We start from the raw sequence: 16,296 nt of genomic DNA, 5'->3' as shown, positions 1-16,296 counted from the left end.
AGTCCCTTTCTGACTCAAAAATCCCTCATTATATTCCGAGGAAGAAATATGAATTAAAGACCAGAGAAAACATCACCAATATAAGGGATGAAGGGTTATATCACATCACCCTTCATTCCTGTGATATAAAAGTGCTCATTGATACTGAATGAGGTTGTGGGAAATTTTAAACTCTCAGACCTTCTACTGATTCGAGTAGAAATAGTAAGGTATTAGTTTTGGCTTCTTGTCTGACTCAACTTTAGGGAAAATCTTGTCTAGCAGAAGAGATTCTTTAGCTTAAATCAGTTTAGGGATCTGTGGAGCATTTGTGAGAGTAACCTACTGGGGGCCGGATCACAAGATGAGTTTTCCAAATTAAACCTGGAAGATATCTAATATTTTTAAGACGACAGGGTTTTCAATTCTCCATGAAAGTTGAATCTTACATCCCATTAGGTTGTCTCAAAATACAATGGGACAGAAAGTTGACAATGTAACCTGTTTTCCCTCCCTGGATCTGACAAAGTGGACAGTATAAAAAATGTAAATGCACGATTGAGCAGCATTCACAAAATTCTCCCAACAGCTTCCCTGCACACTTAGTGTGCAGATTGGTCTCATCGGCAGCTGTAGATCCAGTCCAATGCAACATACTTTAAAAGACTGCAACCAGTCAGATGTTAAGAATAGGGAATTTTGAAGCCAAGTCACACGAAGTGGGCACATAATCTAGTTCTGAATACCTACGCCTAGGAAATAAAAAATAAAGCAAAACACAAAAAGTAACGTCTTGGACGAAAGGAAGCAAGATGCCCAAAGTCATTGGCGCGCCACTAAATTAACAAAACAGTTAACCTAAGCAGCTGACCTCAGGTACAGGAAACTTCAGCAAAGAGGGCAAAGGTGGCCTTCCAACATGCTAGTTCAGGAAGTGAGGGCAGGCCGGAAAGAGCGCCGGAAGCCCCGCCCTTGCCCTCCCCTCCCCCTCCCGCCCACATGAGTTCCTGGTGTCGCCCTCAGTGCCCTGGCTCTTGAAGTCCGGGCTTCGAACGGGGTGACGCGCAGTGACGCCTCAATGGTTGCCAGACACGGTGAGCTTCGCAGCGCAGCGCCTTCAGGCCACTGTTCGAAGCGCCTCTCCTCCAGAGCCGGGGCTGCGATTGTGCGTTGGGCGGCCGTGAGGCCGAGAAGCATGCGCGCCAGGGGCGCTGGCTGCCCCGCTTGGCTGCTGGCCCTCGGATGGCTGATCCTGGTGGGCCTGCAGGCCTCGCAGGCATCGAATGTCACCTCCTCCATCCAGGATCCCGGCATGGCCCGCGAGGGCGAGAGCAGCAGCGAGAACGAGCCCGAGGAGGAGATTGAGAACGAAGGCGAAGTGGTTGAGACTGATACCACGATCGAGGCCGAGGAAGAGGGTGAGGGCAGTGACTTCTTGGGTACAGGAGGCCCCTGAAGAGGCCAGAAGCCCATCCTTTTGTAGAAAAGAATTACCTGTGCCATCTTCTGTAGAGTTTTTGGCGTTCATATCAGCCCAGAGTTTACACACTTTGTGCATCTTAAGGCCTGTAAAAACAAGGTGCTAATGTCAAAGGCTCTGGGAAAATAAGTGCAAATTAGAAATTGCTACAGAAATATTTTAGACTTACTTTGGAGAAGGAAATTTTTAAGAAACGAAGTACCCCCTCACTATGGGGAATTCATGTGTGTGTGTGTGTGTGTGTGTGTGTGTGTGTGTGTGTGTGTGTGTTATATTCTGTAGTCATCTTCCCATAGTGGTAGTTCTATTTTTTCAAGTTCCAAAATGGTTGACATTCTTGTCCTTTCCTGTTCTTGATATGGGAACTCAAGGGAAGTCAAATTCCTTTCACTGCTGACTATACTGACAAAATTGTCCCAGAGCTCCCATCATCTTGGTGAAGCCCTCAGCACCCTGACAGCAGGCAGTGTGGTTGTTTATCCTTCAAATAGGGGCAACGGACAACCAAAAGGTCCAAGTAAAGACATTGTCAGAATATGATGTATTAACACAAGAGAGAAGGAAACAAACCCGTGTTTGGTTCCATAAACATGGCTTATACTCCTGGCTCCTTGAGCAAGAGAACCTTATAAAACCGTTGTGTTCCGTTGTGTTCCTGAGTAACTCTCATGCGGGTAGGTCAATAGCAAGGTGGCAGACTTTTAAAGGAGGATGATTCCCACCCCAACCCATGACCCCCGCAGCCATCGTCTTGGTGTCTTTTGTTTTGTTTTGTTTTGTTTCTCGTATCTTCTCAGTCTGTACATAGAGTGTGAGTGATCACAGATAGTGACTTTCAGCATCAGAAAGGAATTGACTGAGGTTACTGGGGATCCTGCCTTGGCAACATGGCAGAGATTTGAAGAGCTCCTTGACTTTGGAAATGCAAGGAAGGGGGGACTGCAGAAGAGACTGTTCTAAGCACTGCTTTTGGTCTTTGAACAGTTTTAGTGTTAAACCAGTCCAAGGAAACGTGCAGATGTCAAGTGCTCAGTAATACTTAGGCCACCCTCTAGCAATGGATGTATAATCCCTTGCCTTCAAATCCAAAAGTTAAATGCACAGATTCTTTTAGTCCTTCAGTTTCTACATCTGTGGGATTCTGAGAATCCATGCATCCTCTGAAATTGTAGACCTACAGTGCCATGCCTAAGAGCTTTGGCTGGGCTGACTGAGTTCAGAAGTGGAGGCAGACATACGAACTTTACAGATCCTGGTAAACTGGCATGATCCTTGTAGCCGTGGTGGACCTGTGAAAACTGTTGTCCTCATTTATTAGCTAGTATATATATATTTTTCTTACTTTCCTTTCTTTTTACTTTTAAGTCAGCTTCAAACAAAAACCCTTGGTGGGAAACTTTGGTAGACATTTTAGTCTTCTAATACCGTGAATTTTTGTATGTCCTACCTTTAAAGCTATACATACTCAAAACTGGGCAAATAACTTGGATGAACCTAAATTCTCAACCATTAGGCATGAAATTGGAATGTATCCATCATGTAAATTCAACATCAGCATCTCCAGTAGAGTTTAGTTCATCATTATTGTGCTTCTTTTTACACGACTGTCAAAACACAATACTTAGGGAAAATAGGAAAGGCATGCCTTTCTTCGGTGAGAATGCCATTTTGCTGCATACTCGCAAAGCATTTTCATCTTCAGATTTGTAAGCAATTGGAAGATTAATGAGTTTTAATCATGTCAACATCATCTATTTTCTTTGAGACCCCACACAGAGACTTATTGTCATTATTTATCCACTTACATATCTTACCAAGTTAATTCGATGTATGAGCCTGGAAAGGGAAGTAGCAACTGTCCTTGTGCTATTAGAAAACCAAGATGGTTCAAGTTTGTAACAGAGTATTTCAGGAGAAAGCCCTTTCTCTTGGAAGACGTAGTATGTCTTCTCCATCTTTAGAAACTCCGTGTCTACTTGCTAAGCTGGAGAAAATCCAAGCTATTCAGCCAAGAGGCAAAGTATCACTGAGGTCTTGATTACATGACTAACTGCACCTTGTATATTTGCCGTGTAAATTGATTGCTATTTGTCCTTCTTTGTTATTCAATTTCTTAATTGCGAAATGTTTTACCTGTTCATTTTCCCCTTGGCCATGATCAGGCAAAAACAAAAGGTACAGAAAAAGAAAAAAACCCACTCGTCAAACTTTAACTTTGTTTATCTCTGGTGAACCCTGCTGACTGTTCATGAGAAGCAGACTACACGGAGGGCATGTCTAGACAGTTGCACATTCCTGGGAGACCCTCAGGCAGTGAGAGGAGAGAAGCTGGAGAGGTGACTTCTCAGCTTTGCTCTATTTCATAATCGCTTGTCACACTAGGCAATTCCAGTCAGTCTTCAGTTTGACCATTTTAGTTTTTTCTTTTTAAGTAGAGTTGGAAATAACTCTGTTATTTATCTATTACCTAATTACTCTAGTGATGAAAGAAACACTTCAAGATAAAGGGAACCAGGGTCTGTTAGATTAATTTAGCCTCTCCTTTATGTGCTTTATTAACATTCTATATCAATATGCTCTTAGGCCTATTAAAGGGTCCTAGAGTCATATATAGAAAATTGTAAAATGTGTTTCACGCGGTAAAAACATAACTGTGGTTGAGACTGGTGGCACAGGTTTATCTACCGGCTACTTTAGAGACTGAAGGCGGGAATATTGTAAATTGAAGGTCAACTTGGCATGCAAAGTGAATTCAAGGCCAGCCTGGGTAATGCAATGAAACCTTTCTTAAAAACCAAATGAGGAGTAGGGGCAAAGAATGAGCTCAGGTTAGACCACTGACATAGTGTGAGATTCTAGGTTAATACCCAGTACTGAAAAAAAAATAGAGTGAAAAATAGGTCCTCCATTCTAAGAAAGAATAAAAGCCCTGAGAGAGTAACCTCCTCTCCTCAAAGAAACAGGTTGAGGATTCCAGTTTGACCCTGATGAGTGCCAACAGTCACATTGTGCAGTGGGATGATCACCTACAGGCTGTGCACCAGGCTCTGGGAGGCTTTAGGGATCTTTGCTACATTCTTGCCTCTTTCCAAGCTCACTGATTGTTGGTGGCTTTTACTTTCTCTTCTCTCGTGTCACTGCACCCAGTAATCTTGGACAGTCGAGATTTCAGCCTCTAGGACTTTGACTTGAGGTTTCGTTTTTGTTAGATTTGACCCTTCCTCAACCCTCATGCTATCACATCAAATTTATCATCAGACCTATTTTCTGGACCCCAGATTCAGCCTGCATGTTACCCGGTTCTTTTTACAGGTCGTTAATAAAATGTTGAGGAAGACAGGCCTTTGGTACGTCATTCCTTTTACATACACTGACACCAAACAATTAACTAGCATCTGTGGCTCTTACTGAGGTACTGATAATAAGACTTTTTTTCATTTGCTACATTGTTATGTAATGGGAACTTTGACAAATGCCACCTGACGTACAGATAGGTATCATTTTCTTGAGCTACCCTTGTAGGGTTTCCAATTTTGAAAGGTGTCTAAATGGATACTCAGCACATCAAAAGATATGAAACTTGAATCTTTAGATATTGTCTGGTTTCGTCTCCTCGTCCTTTCTTTCTCCTTCTGAGGAAACTCAAATAAGAAGGAACTTTGTGTTTTCCCAGAGTAATATAGGTAGTGAATAATAGAGCTGACTGGCAGATGGTTGTTGATGGTCCAGAAGTCATTCTCTTAGGATTTTATGCTCAGGGTCCAGTTTTTAGCTAATGCCTCATAATATGCCAAGTGAAAGTATTCGAGCCTTCCAAGCAGTAAAATGTCAATTCAAATTGATCATCGTGATAGTCCCAATCATTTAACAAACTCAATGTTAATTTAATTATACACATCAAATGCCTGCTCTCTATTTGACGCTTGCAAGTACAGAACCAGGTGAAGTCTGTGAAACCGTTCATATTTTACAATACTGAAAATGGGGAAAAAATAGGAATCTGGAATGAATAACTACAAAGTGAGTTCAAGCTGGGTTTACTGTTGTGTCTTCAATGAATGTAGTCCTATGCAGTCTATGGACTGCTTTCACAGTCCATCCAGTGTTAGCTATCAAGTGAGGTAGACAGGCTTTGCGGTCTTTACAAAGGGTTAATGGGGTCTGACAGACTTCAGTTGCTTCGCTCCAATCCAGACAGCTAATTGGTGATAGGAGCTCTGCTTTGGACTTTGAGTTGCCTGTGTTTTACGTGTGATTTGTTCCTGAAGATCCAGTGCTTTGTAACATTCTCCTTTAGTAGCCTGTTACTGTCTGTTTTATTCTGTTGAGATTTTAGATTTAACTTGTGTTTTTGAAGTCTTGGTTCTATCTGTAACTACAGGAACTCATGGTAAACTTCAGTATAACTAGGGAAAAGCAAATGTCCTAGCATGGTGGCTCATACCTGTAATCCTAGAGAAGCTGAAACAAGAGGACCACCATGTTCAAGGCCAGTCTGTGCTAGGTAGCAGGATCCCGCCTCCAAAACACAACAAAAGGAAAATAGAAAGAAAATGTGATTTAGAAGAAAGACAACTGCACTTCTCAAATAATTATATATTCAAATAATTCTATATATATATACCCTATATATTATATATAGTCGTATTATATATTATATATAATATATAGAAGATAGATAACCATACTAAATAAAGCATTGTGGAATGGAATGTTAGAAACATTGAAATTTGCCATCCAAACCTGCAAAATGAGTGAAATTTATTAGTTTATAATTTTAACGCATACTTGGTATGAAGACTTAATTAGAAATGTAAATGGTTTTGAATTACAGTTTATTACTTTTTCTTTTTCATAGAAAATAGAGAATATTTCAAAATTATTCCTAAAGGTCAGAGGCTGTTATGTATGTGTTCTGTTATACTTTTTCAGTTGGATTTTAATTCACTGTTTATTAGCTAGTGAGGAAAAGCCTTGTGTTATATATGTGAGATTCAAAAGCAAATGTAGTTATTCCTGACTTAATGAATGTTCTTTAAAGTTCAGGATTCTTTTGATTTAGAATGGTGATATCTGTATTTATATGAGGGGCAACTTTGCTCTCCTGGCTTTAATAGACCATTAAAAAGATCCTGTTGATCATATGACAAATTACTTGAACCCTTTACCTCACAATTAAGAAGCTTGTCACTTATAAAAGTCTTCCTGTGATTAAATAATGTTTTTTAACTTTATGTTTAGTTCAGAACAAAACAGTAGTCAAGGAAGTAGAATTCGGAATGTGCACAGTCACGTGTGGTAAGTAACACAGTCCAAACCAACAATGAATACTGACTTCCAAGATTGAATGCCAATTATTTGTAATTTCTGTACTTTTTATATGTTCCTCATGTTGCATTCCTGTGCCTATTATATTTCACACACAACACTAGGTATTTGCTTTAAAGGGTGTATTTTAGGTTTGGGGTATTTTTGCATAAAAACTATCCTCACTAAACTAAAATCCTGCTTCACAGATGTTCAAAGATGGGGGATCTTCAGTGGATCTAACAGATGCATTCCCACACTATTTTGGCAACCTTGCCAAGACTTAGGCTCATTTGTAATAAACTATTACAAATACTCTGTTTCTCTAACTTATGGTCCTATTTTGGAGAAAAGAGGTTATTTTTGTGAGATGAGCAATGGTGAAGGGACATGAGAATGTCCATTCCATAAACAGAAATCTTAAACAAAATATCTTACATAGGATTGAGATCTGCACCTTAAACAGCTACCCTAAACATGTTAGAGCCAATGGTTGACCGACGCAGTTGATAACAGCCTAGGACTGTGGAAGGGTCTAAGAGTCTGAAGTCCGGATCAGTTCACAAGGAAGCTGCTCTTGCTTATGCTGGAAGGTCTCTGGGTTTTGTAGCCATTGCCTGGAATTGGCATGATGAGAGAGCAGTAGATGACTAACAAATGAAATGGTTTCTCCCAAGTAGAAGCTAGCTGAGAAAGAACAGTGATGGGATTCTAATCTGTACACATCTACATCAGACTTCTTTCTAGGTGAAATTTTTGGAATTACTAAAGTTGACAGTTTTTTAATGTGTGTGCTAAAAATATGCACAACGCGAAATGTTCTGTTTAACCACTGTCTAGTATACAGTTCAGTGGCCCTGACATTGCTGCATCAGTGTTAGCAGCAGAACACTTTCAGTACCTCAGACTAAACCCTGTTACCAGTAGGCAGCAGCTCTCCACACACCCCCTCCTTCTCCTTCCTGGGAGGCATTTTTACCTAATGCAGCTTAAAACAGGGTTCTGATCATAGCTTTGTAGTGACAGTCAAAATGACAGTAATCATAAAATAGCCCAAATTCTCGGTTGTAATTTACCTCTTTTGTTGCTGCTGCTTGAGAACTTTCCACAGCAGAGTGATTTTTACAACTTTATTAATCTTCCAGCCTTCCTTCTCATGATCCTGCGAGGTCCATTTCCTTAACCCTCAAAGGGGTAACATCACCAAGGAGCTTGTTAGAAATACAGGATTTCAGACTTCCTCAAGACTGGGTCAGAGTTTGCATGTTTAGAAAGCTCTCCGGTGACTTGTATGCATGCATTCTTAAATTTGTAAGCCACCTTCATCTTCAACCTTTCCTTTCGGTGGAAAGAGCTTATGATTAACTCCTTGTTAGGGACTGAAAAGGGCCTCTAGCAGACCAGAAGATGAACATAGACTGCCCAGCCTATTAAGTTGTTCATTACAGAATGGATCTAGCAACCACTGACTCTAGGATCAGCTAGTATACATTTGATTTCTTGATAAGATGTGTGACAGTTTCAGAAAGAGTATCTTGCTAGAAATAGAGGTGTGCATAATAGTTAATATAGAGACTATACTTAATATAGAGACTTTGTCAATACAGCTATTAAAAAGTAGCATTATTGTAAAATATGATTTTGGAATTTCTTTCAGCAACTCCAACCCCAAATCTGAAAAGTTGCATGATCAAATAAATTTGTGTAATACTATGTGTTATTTCAAATGAGAGTTTAATTGGCTTTAGGAAGCATATTTTATGTACTCTAAAAAGGAAAAATGGTATCAATTTAAAATATTCACATTTATAAATAAGTTTTGATTTCAAAGATACTAAAATATAAAATGTTAATATTTTAGTCAATGGAGAATTGTGTATGACAGTGTTAGCATACTATAAGTTCCCCAAAACTTCTGTACTAAAGAGGTCCTTTTAACAGTATCGTAATATTTTCAAATGTTCATGTGAGCACATAGAATCTTTTTTTCTAATGGGAATAGCAAGCGTGAATCTTATGAAACATTCTTGAGGAAATACCATTTTAGGAAATCAGTGGAGCAGGGGAGTCTACAAAAATTCTATGTGTTGTCATACTGAACTTGGGGATTTAATTTTTAAAATTAAGAGAACATTCTCAGAACAAAACAAAATTTACCTGAAGAGAATATGAGACGAAAGATGCATTCCAGTTACTTTTCGTTGAGCATTTGCTCATTTCTTTAACTAAAGGTGTTGGTATCAGAGAAGTAATTTTAACCAATGGATGCCCTGGAGGTGAATCCAAATGTGTTGTTCGTGTGGAAGAATGCCGTGGACCTGTTGATTGTGGCTGTAAGTTGAATCATATTTGCTGAAGGAGGGTTTGTGCTGGGAAAATACCTTTAGCCTCAACCTACTACTGAGTACAGGGACACTCATCAACTGATTAAGAGAAATAAAAAAATTAAATTCTCCATCTCTAGACAGTCAGAGCTCTAAGTAGCCCTGCTTTGATGCACATTTCAGTGACATGTAGACCGTGATGTGCTGCTGCTTCACTGGGCTTGGCGTCTGTGTTTGAGTCTGCCCGGAAGTGGAACACTTGATGCCATGACATTTTACCTGTAGATTAGCAAACCTTAAACTTGGAACTTGGAGTTGTTTGTATCAGGCTTTTCTGACATTTCAACTTGTTTAACGAGGTTTTATAACCCTAAATTAGAAGCCATGGGCAGATCTCCAGGTTCAGACATATGACTAAGTTGGATGCCTTTTCCTCTCCATATTTTCCTGCATTCAAATGAAGAGCCTTGGTGTCTGCTCTCCTGTTTCCTTTGGTGATGCCTCTATCATCAATTACAAGATCAGTATCTTCAGCATCCAGTAGGTTTCTGTGTCTGAGGGTGGCCTTTTACTACAGTATCGCAATATGAGAAAGGGTTCTCGGAGAATGCAGTTTTCCTCACAATAAAACTATTTGGCACTGGAGGGACATAGGATTTGAGACTGGATTCTAACCTGGCCTTTTGTTATCATCTCAGGGGTGATCAGAAGACTCCATCATAACTTTGGGTCTGTTTATTCAACTGGAGAAATTAGAAAGTTGGATTTTTAGAGCCAATCTCATATGTACACACACACACACACACACACACACACACCCCACGGATGTGATTATAGTATTCTCAGTGTCTTGATAGTGTTATGTCTCCTGATCCTTTGTTGCTGATATAATTAAAATTGCTTATTAAAAAAGTATGGCTAGATAAAGCAGTTCTATGCCCAGTGGTATTGCCTGTTGCCTGTTTTTGCTTTTTATTTTTTTCAGGGGGTAGACCAATTTCTGAAAGTCTTGAAAGTGCTAGACTATCATGTATCCATATATCTCCTGAAAATCGTTTCAAATATATATGGAAGCTCCTAAAGCCAGATCAAGTAAGTAGACTGTGTATAATCTTGTCTTTTCAGTGGCTGATAACATTTGGTACCCAGTTCTGATATTTTAAGAAAACAATTTGAAAACTGGAGTTAAAAAATCATAAACTTTATTACATGATTGGAATTTAATTTTTTGTCAGGCTAAAGGTACATGTCTTATGATCCTCTATAATCATAACTTAAACTCACCCATTTTATGATATATCCTGTTTTGCAATCAAGATGCTTATTGGGTTATATAGGTGTGGCACGATAAATAATAGATAACATCAATTAAAGGTGTTTTAAATGCCAGATCAACAAATGATTAGAGCTCACTTAAAAGACATATAACAACTCTATAGTCTTAAAGATAAATTGTACTGTTTTACAGATGAGTAATTGTGGTATAGAAAGTGTCTTAGTTTGCCTTTCAGTTGCTGTGATAAAACACTAACCAAAACCAACTTGGGGAGGAAATAGTTTAATGAAGCTTACAGTTCCAAGTAACAGTTCATCACTATGGGAAATCAGGGAAGGAACCCGAAGCAGAACCATGGATACTTTCTCTCCAGGGCTTGCTCCGCCCACTTTCTTATACATCCCAAGACCACCTGCCCAGAGTGACTCCCACCACATTGGTTCTGGACCATCTCACGTCAATCACTAATCAAGAAAACATCTCTGCAGACTTGCCAACAGACCAGTTAGATAGAGGCATTTTCTCAACTGAGGTTCCCTCTTGCCAGATGACCCTAACTTGTGTCAAGTGGACAAACACTGACTAGCACAGATAGTACTGGCCATAGCCAACAGGGTTGAAGAATCTGATTCTAAATCATATATACAGTCAGTTACATATCAGGACAAGAACATGAGCAACTCTCCTTTCCTTAGAGGAATGTTCCTGCCATTGGCAACCTACTGTGTTTGCTGATGATCTAGCAAGTCTACTTGTCTTTCGCTGTCTCTGTTGTCATTTAAGTGAACCCAGTCAAGACTGCTCCTACTTTTCTCCTTAATAGCAACCTGTTATACTGATAAATGACTCAGCAGTCCTGGAAGTACCAAGAGAACTTCATCCTATGGCTTTCGAGTGTGACACCTTGGATAATAATGAAATGGTGGCATCTGTTAAGTTCACAGTCTATACAACAACTGGTAAGTATCCGGTAGTGCTTTGCTCTGTTTATGCTCCAAACTTACTTTCAGGAACATCAGATCAACCTAATGGGATTTTAAAAACACATCTGTACCAGCACCACCCTAGAGCTGCTGATTCAGTAGATCAATATGGATCTGGCACATGAATTTCAAGAAGCTGTTCCTTTAAAAACTAGTCCTGGGGTAAAGCTGGCCCAGCCAAGGGCACTGGCTGCTCTTCCATAGGTCCTGAGTACAATTTCCAGTACTCCCATGGCAGCTCTTTAATAGGATGTCATGCTCTGTTCTGGTGTACCAACATATATGCATAGAAAGTACTCATATACACCCATAAATGAACATTTAAATAAAGAGGGCACCGTTAAAAAAATAAAGCATAGATCTTCAACTTGAAATATATCGGTGCCTTATTTCCACTATGAAAATGAAGATAGACAAATGGATTGTCATGCATGATTACAGAAAAAAAATATAATTAAAACTTAAAAAAAATCAGAGCATTTATTTTTAGAGTAATCCATTTGAAGTGTGTGTGTGTGTGTGTGTGTGTGTGTGTGTGTGTGTGTGTGTGTGTGTGTGTGTATTGAGATAGGGTTTCTCTACGTAGCCCTGGCTATTCTGGAACTCACCAGACAAGGCTGGCCTTCCTCATCAGCTTGTCTCTGCTTTTTTTAGTGCTGGTGTTAAAGGTGTGATGTGCTATCATGGCTGGCTTTAAATTATGTTTTTGATAATTCAGTGTTAAAGTTCTTGATCTAGCTTTGAACATGACTTTGTGTATTAGAAATTGTTTTTCCTGTGAAGTGTGAACTATGTCTATGTGCATTCAGTTTAACCTATGGCATCTTCTGTTTCCTTTGATTCAGTTTCTCTTAACCATCTTTAATGTCATTCTCTTTGTTGGTAGGAGTATTTGGTCACAAGTTCTTTTAAGAACTTACTTGTGTTAGGATTCTCCAAAGGAAGAGAAGTGATAGCATAAGTATCAAGGGGGATTTATTAGAGTGGTTTACAGGCTATGGTTCAGATACTTCAGTCTCCCTGTGGAAGGCCAAGAATTCATTAGCGTTAGGTCCATGAGACTGGGTTCCTCAGCTGATCTTCCAACTAAATTGGAGTCTTGAAGAAATAGGTTCTAATACCAGCAAAGCCATGCCTCAGCATCGGGCTAGATGAATGTGCCAGCAAGAGCGAGGACAAGCAGGCAGAAGCATCCTTCCTCCTTGTCATTTTATGTGGCCTGGCAACCAGAAGGTATGGTCCAGATTTAGGAGGAGCCTTTCTATCTCAAATGATCCAGTCAAGAAAATTCTCTCACAAGTGTGCTCATCTGCTTGGCTTTTAGCTGATTTCAGATGTACTCAGGATGAGATTCATTAAAATCATTAAATGTTCTAGAATTCTTATTCCCAGAGAAATGTCTTTATATATAAATCTTCTTGAAGTGGTAGGTAACTTTAAGGGAATCTGCATTTCCTGAAGCTATTTCTCGTAATTCGGGAGACATGGCATGCCGTGCCCTTTATTGAAATGAGAATAAGCTACAAAAGGTTTTAGAGAGATTTAAAAATAAATGTTTACTAGTTAAACTTTCTTGATGTATCCTAGTTTGCAACTTACAAAACATTTTTGAAGTATAAAACCATTATGTTGAAACATTATCAATAAGATAATTTCAGTGGCAAGTAACTACTAAGAAAAGCACAAGAAGACAGAAAAACTGGAGGACCAGCAAGCTTTATAAACATTCTCAACTTGCCATAGCTTATGATGCTGTTGGTGTCTGTGTCATTTGTGGACTTGGTCCTCACTGCCTGGCCCCTAATAGGAATGTTTTAGTACTTAGCACTTTTCACAATTAGGAACATTATCCATTGGTGTGTAAGCTAAGAGAGCAGAGACTCCAAATTCTTGTTCTTCATTGAGACAATGTTGACTTTTCTTTTCTTGAAACAGCCCAGGGATGGTGAAGTACTCTGCCACTTACTACATGCACACTTAAACAACAAAATGTCAGGATGTTTCAGTAACTATGACAATTGGCACACTCAGGCCCTAGACATTTTGTTTGTCTTTACATCAAATAAATACTTTTGTTATAAATAATTGACACTCTACATTATTGGAATGAGTCAAATATACAATAGGAATATCTTTAGGATAGATGTAGCTAATGAAAAATTCTGGAGACGTAATGGTGTATGCCTTTAATCTCAGCATTGAGAGGCAGAGGCCAGCTTGGTCCATATAGTAAGTTCCAGGACAGCCAGGGCAATATAAAGAAATCCTGTCCCAGAGAGGAGTGGGGGGAGGGGAAAAGAGACAGAGACAGACAGAGAGACAAACAAACAGGGGAGAAGAAAAGGAGAAAAATTTAATTCTTTCTCCTTTATCATATTTCCACTCACAATTATTGTCTTCCAAAGTTAGGCATTGTTTGTGGATTTAATTGTATGCCCCTAAGATATGTTGATCTCCTAACTTTTCAGTACTTAGATTGTAAATATACAAAGAGGTCAGTAAAGATGAGATTAGGACTGGTGTCCTAATAAAGAGAACTTTGGAAAAAGAAGGGAGTAAGGGAAGAAGTAAGGGAGGGAGACGTAAGAGAAGAAAGGGGTAGTAAAGAAAGAAGGAAGAGAAATGAGAGAGGCCAGGTGGGGGTAGGGAACAACAGGCACATGAAAGCAGATCCAAGCTGGGCTACCAAAAGCTGAGAAGACAGCACCCCCAGACTCACTGGGCCCCACAATACATTTTTAAATTATTTATAGGATCCAGAATATGAAACAAATTTGTGCTAATAAGTCACCCAATTTATGGTACTTTGTTTTGGTATTGATAAGCTGTGTTTATTTAAAACATTAAGCATTGGAATTCAATTCATTTTTCATTAATCTTAATTACATTAAAGTTTTATTAGAAAATTTTAAGAGGAAATTCAGCTTTCCTAAGGAAATTAGATATACAGGTGGTCCATGTGGTCCTTGCAAGATGACTACTCTTCAGTAGTGAAGAGCTCCATCCTCTCAGCTGATATTAGGTGCTAGTGAATGAAATCAAATGAACTTTGCATTTTCCTTCAAAATGTACTCCTAAACCTTGTCTTTCTGTTTTAAAGACCTCCCACTTCTCCAAATCTGAAATTACTAATTTTTTAATATTGGAATACAAATATAAATGCACCTTTGTGATTGTGCATAGGACTCTTTAAAGGGAATCACTAAACTTCCTTTACAGTATATGACCAATGACAAAAGCAGGTTATAATCCGCAGCACTAAGAGGATAGGAACAAACCAGGAGATTGCTACGCACAAGATCACTTCTCAGAGAGTGGTACGTAGTAAAATTAAAATGGTAAAATAGTCGAATCATAGTTTAGATAAATAATTAGACCTCTCTGGTCTCTGGTTTACTTACCTATATAATATAGTATTTAGTCATATGGTCCTTTTCTGTATGGATTATTTTTGTGTATTTTAGAATTTGGGGAACAAAAGAACCATTGGGAAGCTAACGCTTTCACAAACGGTATCACTGATACATACTGTCCCACCACCAGCCTATGGAATCATGATGCTGGCACACATTTGCAGACTGGCTCTGCTCCTCAACAGCCTGATATGCAGAAAGAGAATATCTGACTTATGAGTAGTGTGTGAGAACAATGAATCTCAATCCCAAGCTTATATTTAAAACACCAGGGGTAAATCAGAATACTGGGCATAAAATTTAGGTATCTGAAGTTTGAAAGAGGAAATGAGAGAAAGTCTGTATGATTTAGCAATAGGCTTCTTAGGTTTCTTAGCCATGACTCAAACAATCACCATAAAAGGTAACATTGAATAAATCAGACTGAATCAAAATTAAAAACTTCAGCTTGCTGAAATAAGTCACTTGATAAATGAATAGGCAGGCTGAAATCCAAAGAAATCAGAAGTATAGCCAGAATAGGCCGTTTGAGAAAGTCTTCCCCCAGTTTGTTAGGAAGCTATGACCCTACCCTATTGCCAACAGTTACTCTATTTATCTCAAAAAGTGAGAATATATCCACAAATTACTTTACAGGAATGGCCCATTTAGATGTCATTCCCCACTTGCGTCTGGCGGCACCCATCACTGGATGTTTCTCTACTTTTAGAATTGCAGATGAAAAGATCCACCAGACCAGACACTGATGCCGTCTTAGTCTTCGTGCTGACCATAGGAGTCATCATCTGCATATTTGTGATCTTTGTATTGATTTTCATAATCATAAATTGGTAGGTGAATGGTTGGGATGTGTCCTCTTTGGTTGACATCTTCCTCATTCCCCACGTATTTGCACTGTAGCTCAGGCCATTGCCCCACGGGGTCTCCTGTTTGTACCCTGATCTCTCCTCCCAGGCTACTCCAGCTTGTGTATGGATGCTTTTCAAAACAAGGCACGGGAGAGCTTTCAGATGAGGATTTTATAACTTTACAAAGCAGCTGTTTAAAATTAAAAAAAGAATGGATACTTTTGCTGCTTAACTGTAGCTCTCCCTGCCTTAAAACTTGGCTATTGTAACCTCCTGATTCCCTTAAAAACAAACCCTGACAATATGTATATTAGACCTGACACATCTGAGGTTCATCAGTGATGGCGTGACTGGCTTATCTGAGTTAAAACTTGAGTAAAAGGCACTTCTACAGAATGGAAATATTAACATTGTTTCTATTTCCTATGTTTTTATCCCACCAGGGCGGCAGTGAAATCCTTCTGGGGGGCAAAAGCCTCAACAACTGAGATACAGTCCGAGATGAGCTCTATGAGGTACAAAGATTCGACATCACTTGACCAGTCACCAACAGATATACCTGTACATGAAGACGATGCTTTAAGTGAATGGAATGAATGATGTATGGATGACATATGAGAAACTAGAGACCATTAGAACATATCAGATTCATTATTATGAAAATAAAATATATACTGAAAATTTTT

The 16,296-nt window shown here is 39.2% G+C and overlaps 1 protein-coding gene across 3 annotated transcripts; it reads left to right on the top strand.

Annotated features, from left to right (window-relative positions):
- Positions 1–1,013: 1,013 nt before the first annotated feature.
- On the top strand, positions 1,014–16,291 carry Spaca1 (sperm acrosome associated 1). Of its 3 annotated transcripts, none has more exons than XR_005504512.2 (7): positions 1,014–1,397; positions 6,701–6,757; positions 8,998–9,099; positions 10,076–10,182; positions 11,190–11,325; positions 15,399–15,592; positions 16,054–16,081. XR_005504512.2 is itself a non-coding variant. In NM_001191982.1 (7 exons), exons 1-7 carry the CDS (start codon positions 1,175–1,177, stop codon positions 16,208–16,210), a joined length of 903 nt encoding a protein of 300 aa, NP_001178911.1. In that variant the 3' UTR covers positions 16,211–16,291. The 3 variants fall into 3 exon arrangements, 2 of the variants coding, with proteins under 2 accessions (XP_038966487.1, NP_001178911.1); NM_001191982.1 differs by having other exon boundaries at positions 1,175–1,397; positions 15,472–15,592; positions 16,054–16,291; XM_039110559.2 differs by lacking the exons at positions 15,399–15,592; positions 16,054–16,081 and adding an exon at positions 14,569–14,667.
- The last annotated feature ends 5 nt before the right edge of the window (positions 16,292–16,296 follow it).

Source organism: Rattus norvegicus, chromosome 5 (assembly GCF_036323735.1).
Source record: "Rattus norvegicus strain BN/NHsdMcwi chromosome 5, GRCr8, whole genome shotgun sequence".
Lineage (NCBI taxonomy): Eukaryota > Metazoa > Chordata > Mammalia > Rodentia > Muridae > Rattus > Rattus norvegicus.
This window is presented reverse-complemented; position numbering and strand designations above follow the sequence as displayed.

What these genes read in the sequence shown, in the direction of transcription:
- Spaca1 (NM_001191982.1), top strand. Translation starts at nt 1,175, where the DNA reads ATGCGCGCCAGGGGCGCTGGCTGCCCCGCTTGGCTGCTGGCCCTCGGA. An exon ending in CACAGTCTATACAACAACTG is followed by an intron (nt 11,326 to 15,471) that starts GTAAGTATCCGG and finishes CTCTACTTTTAG; the next exon opens with AATTGCAGATGAAAAGATCC. An exon ending in ATTTTCATAATCATAAATTG is followed by an intron (nt 15,593 to 16,053) that starts GTAGGTGAATGG and finishes TTATCCCACCAG; the next exon opens with GGCGGCAGTGAAATCCTTCT.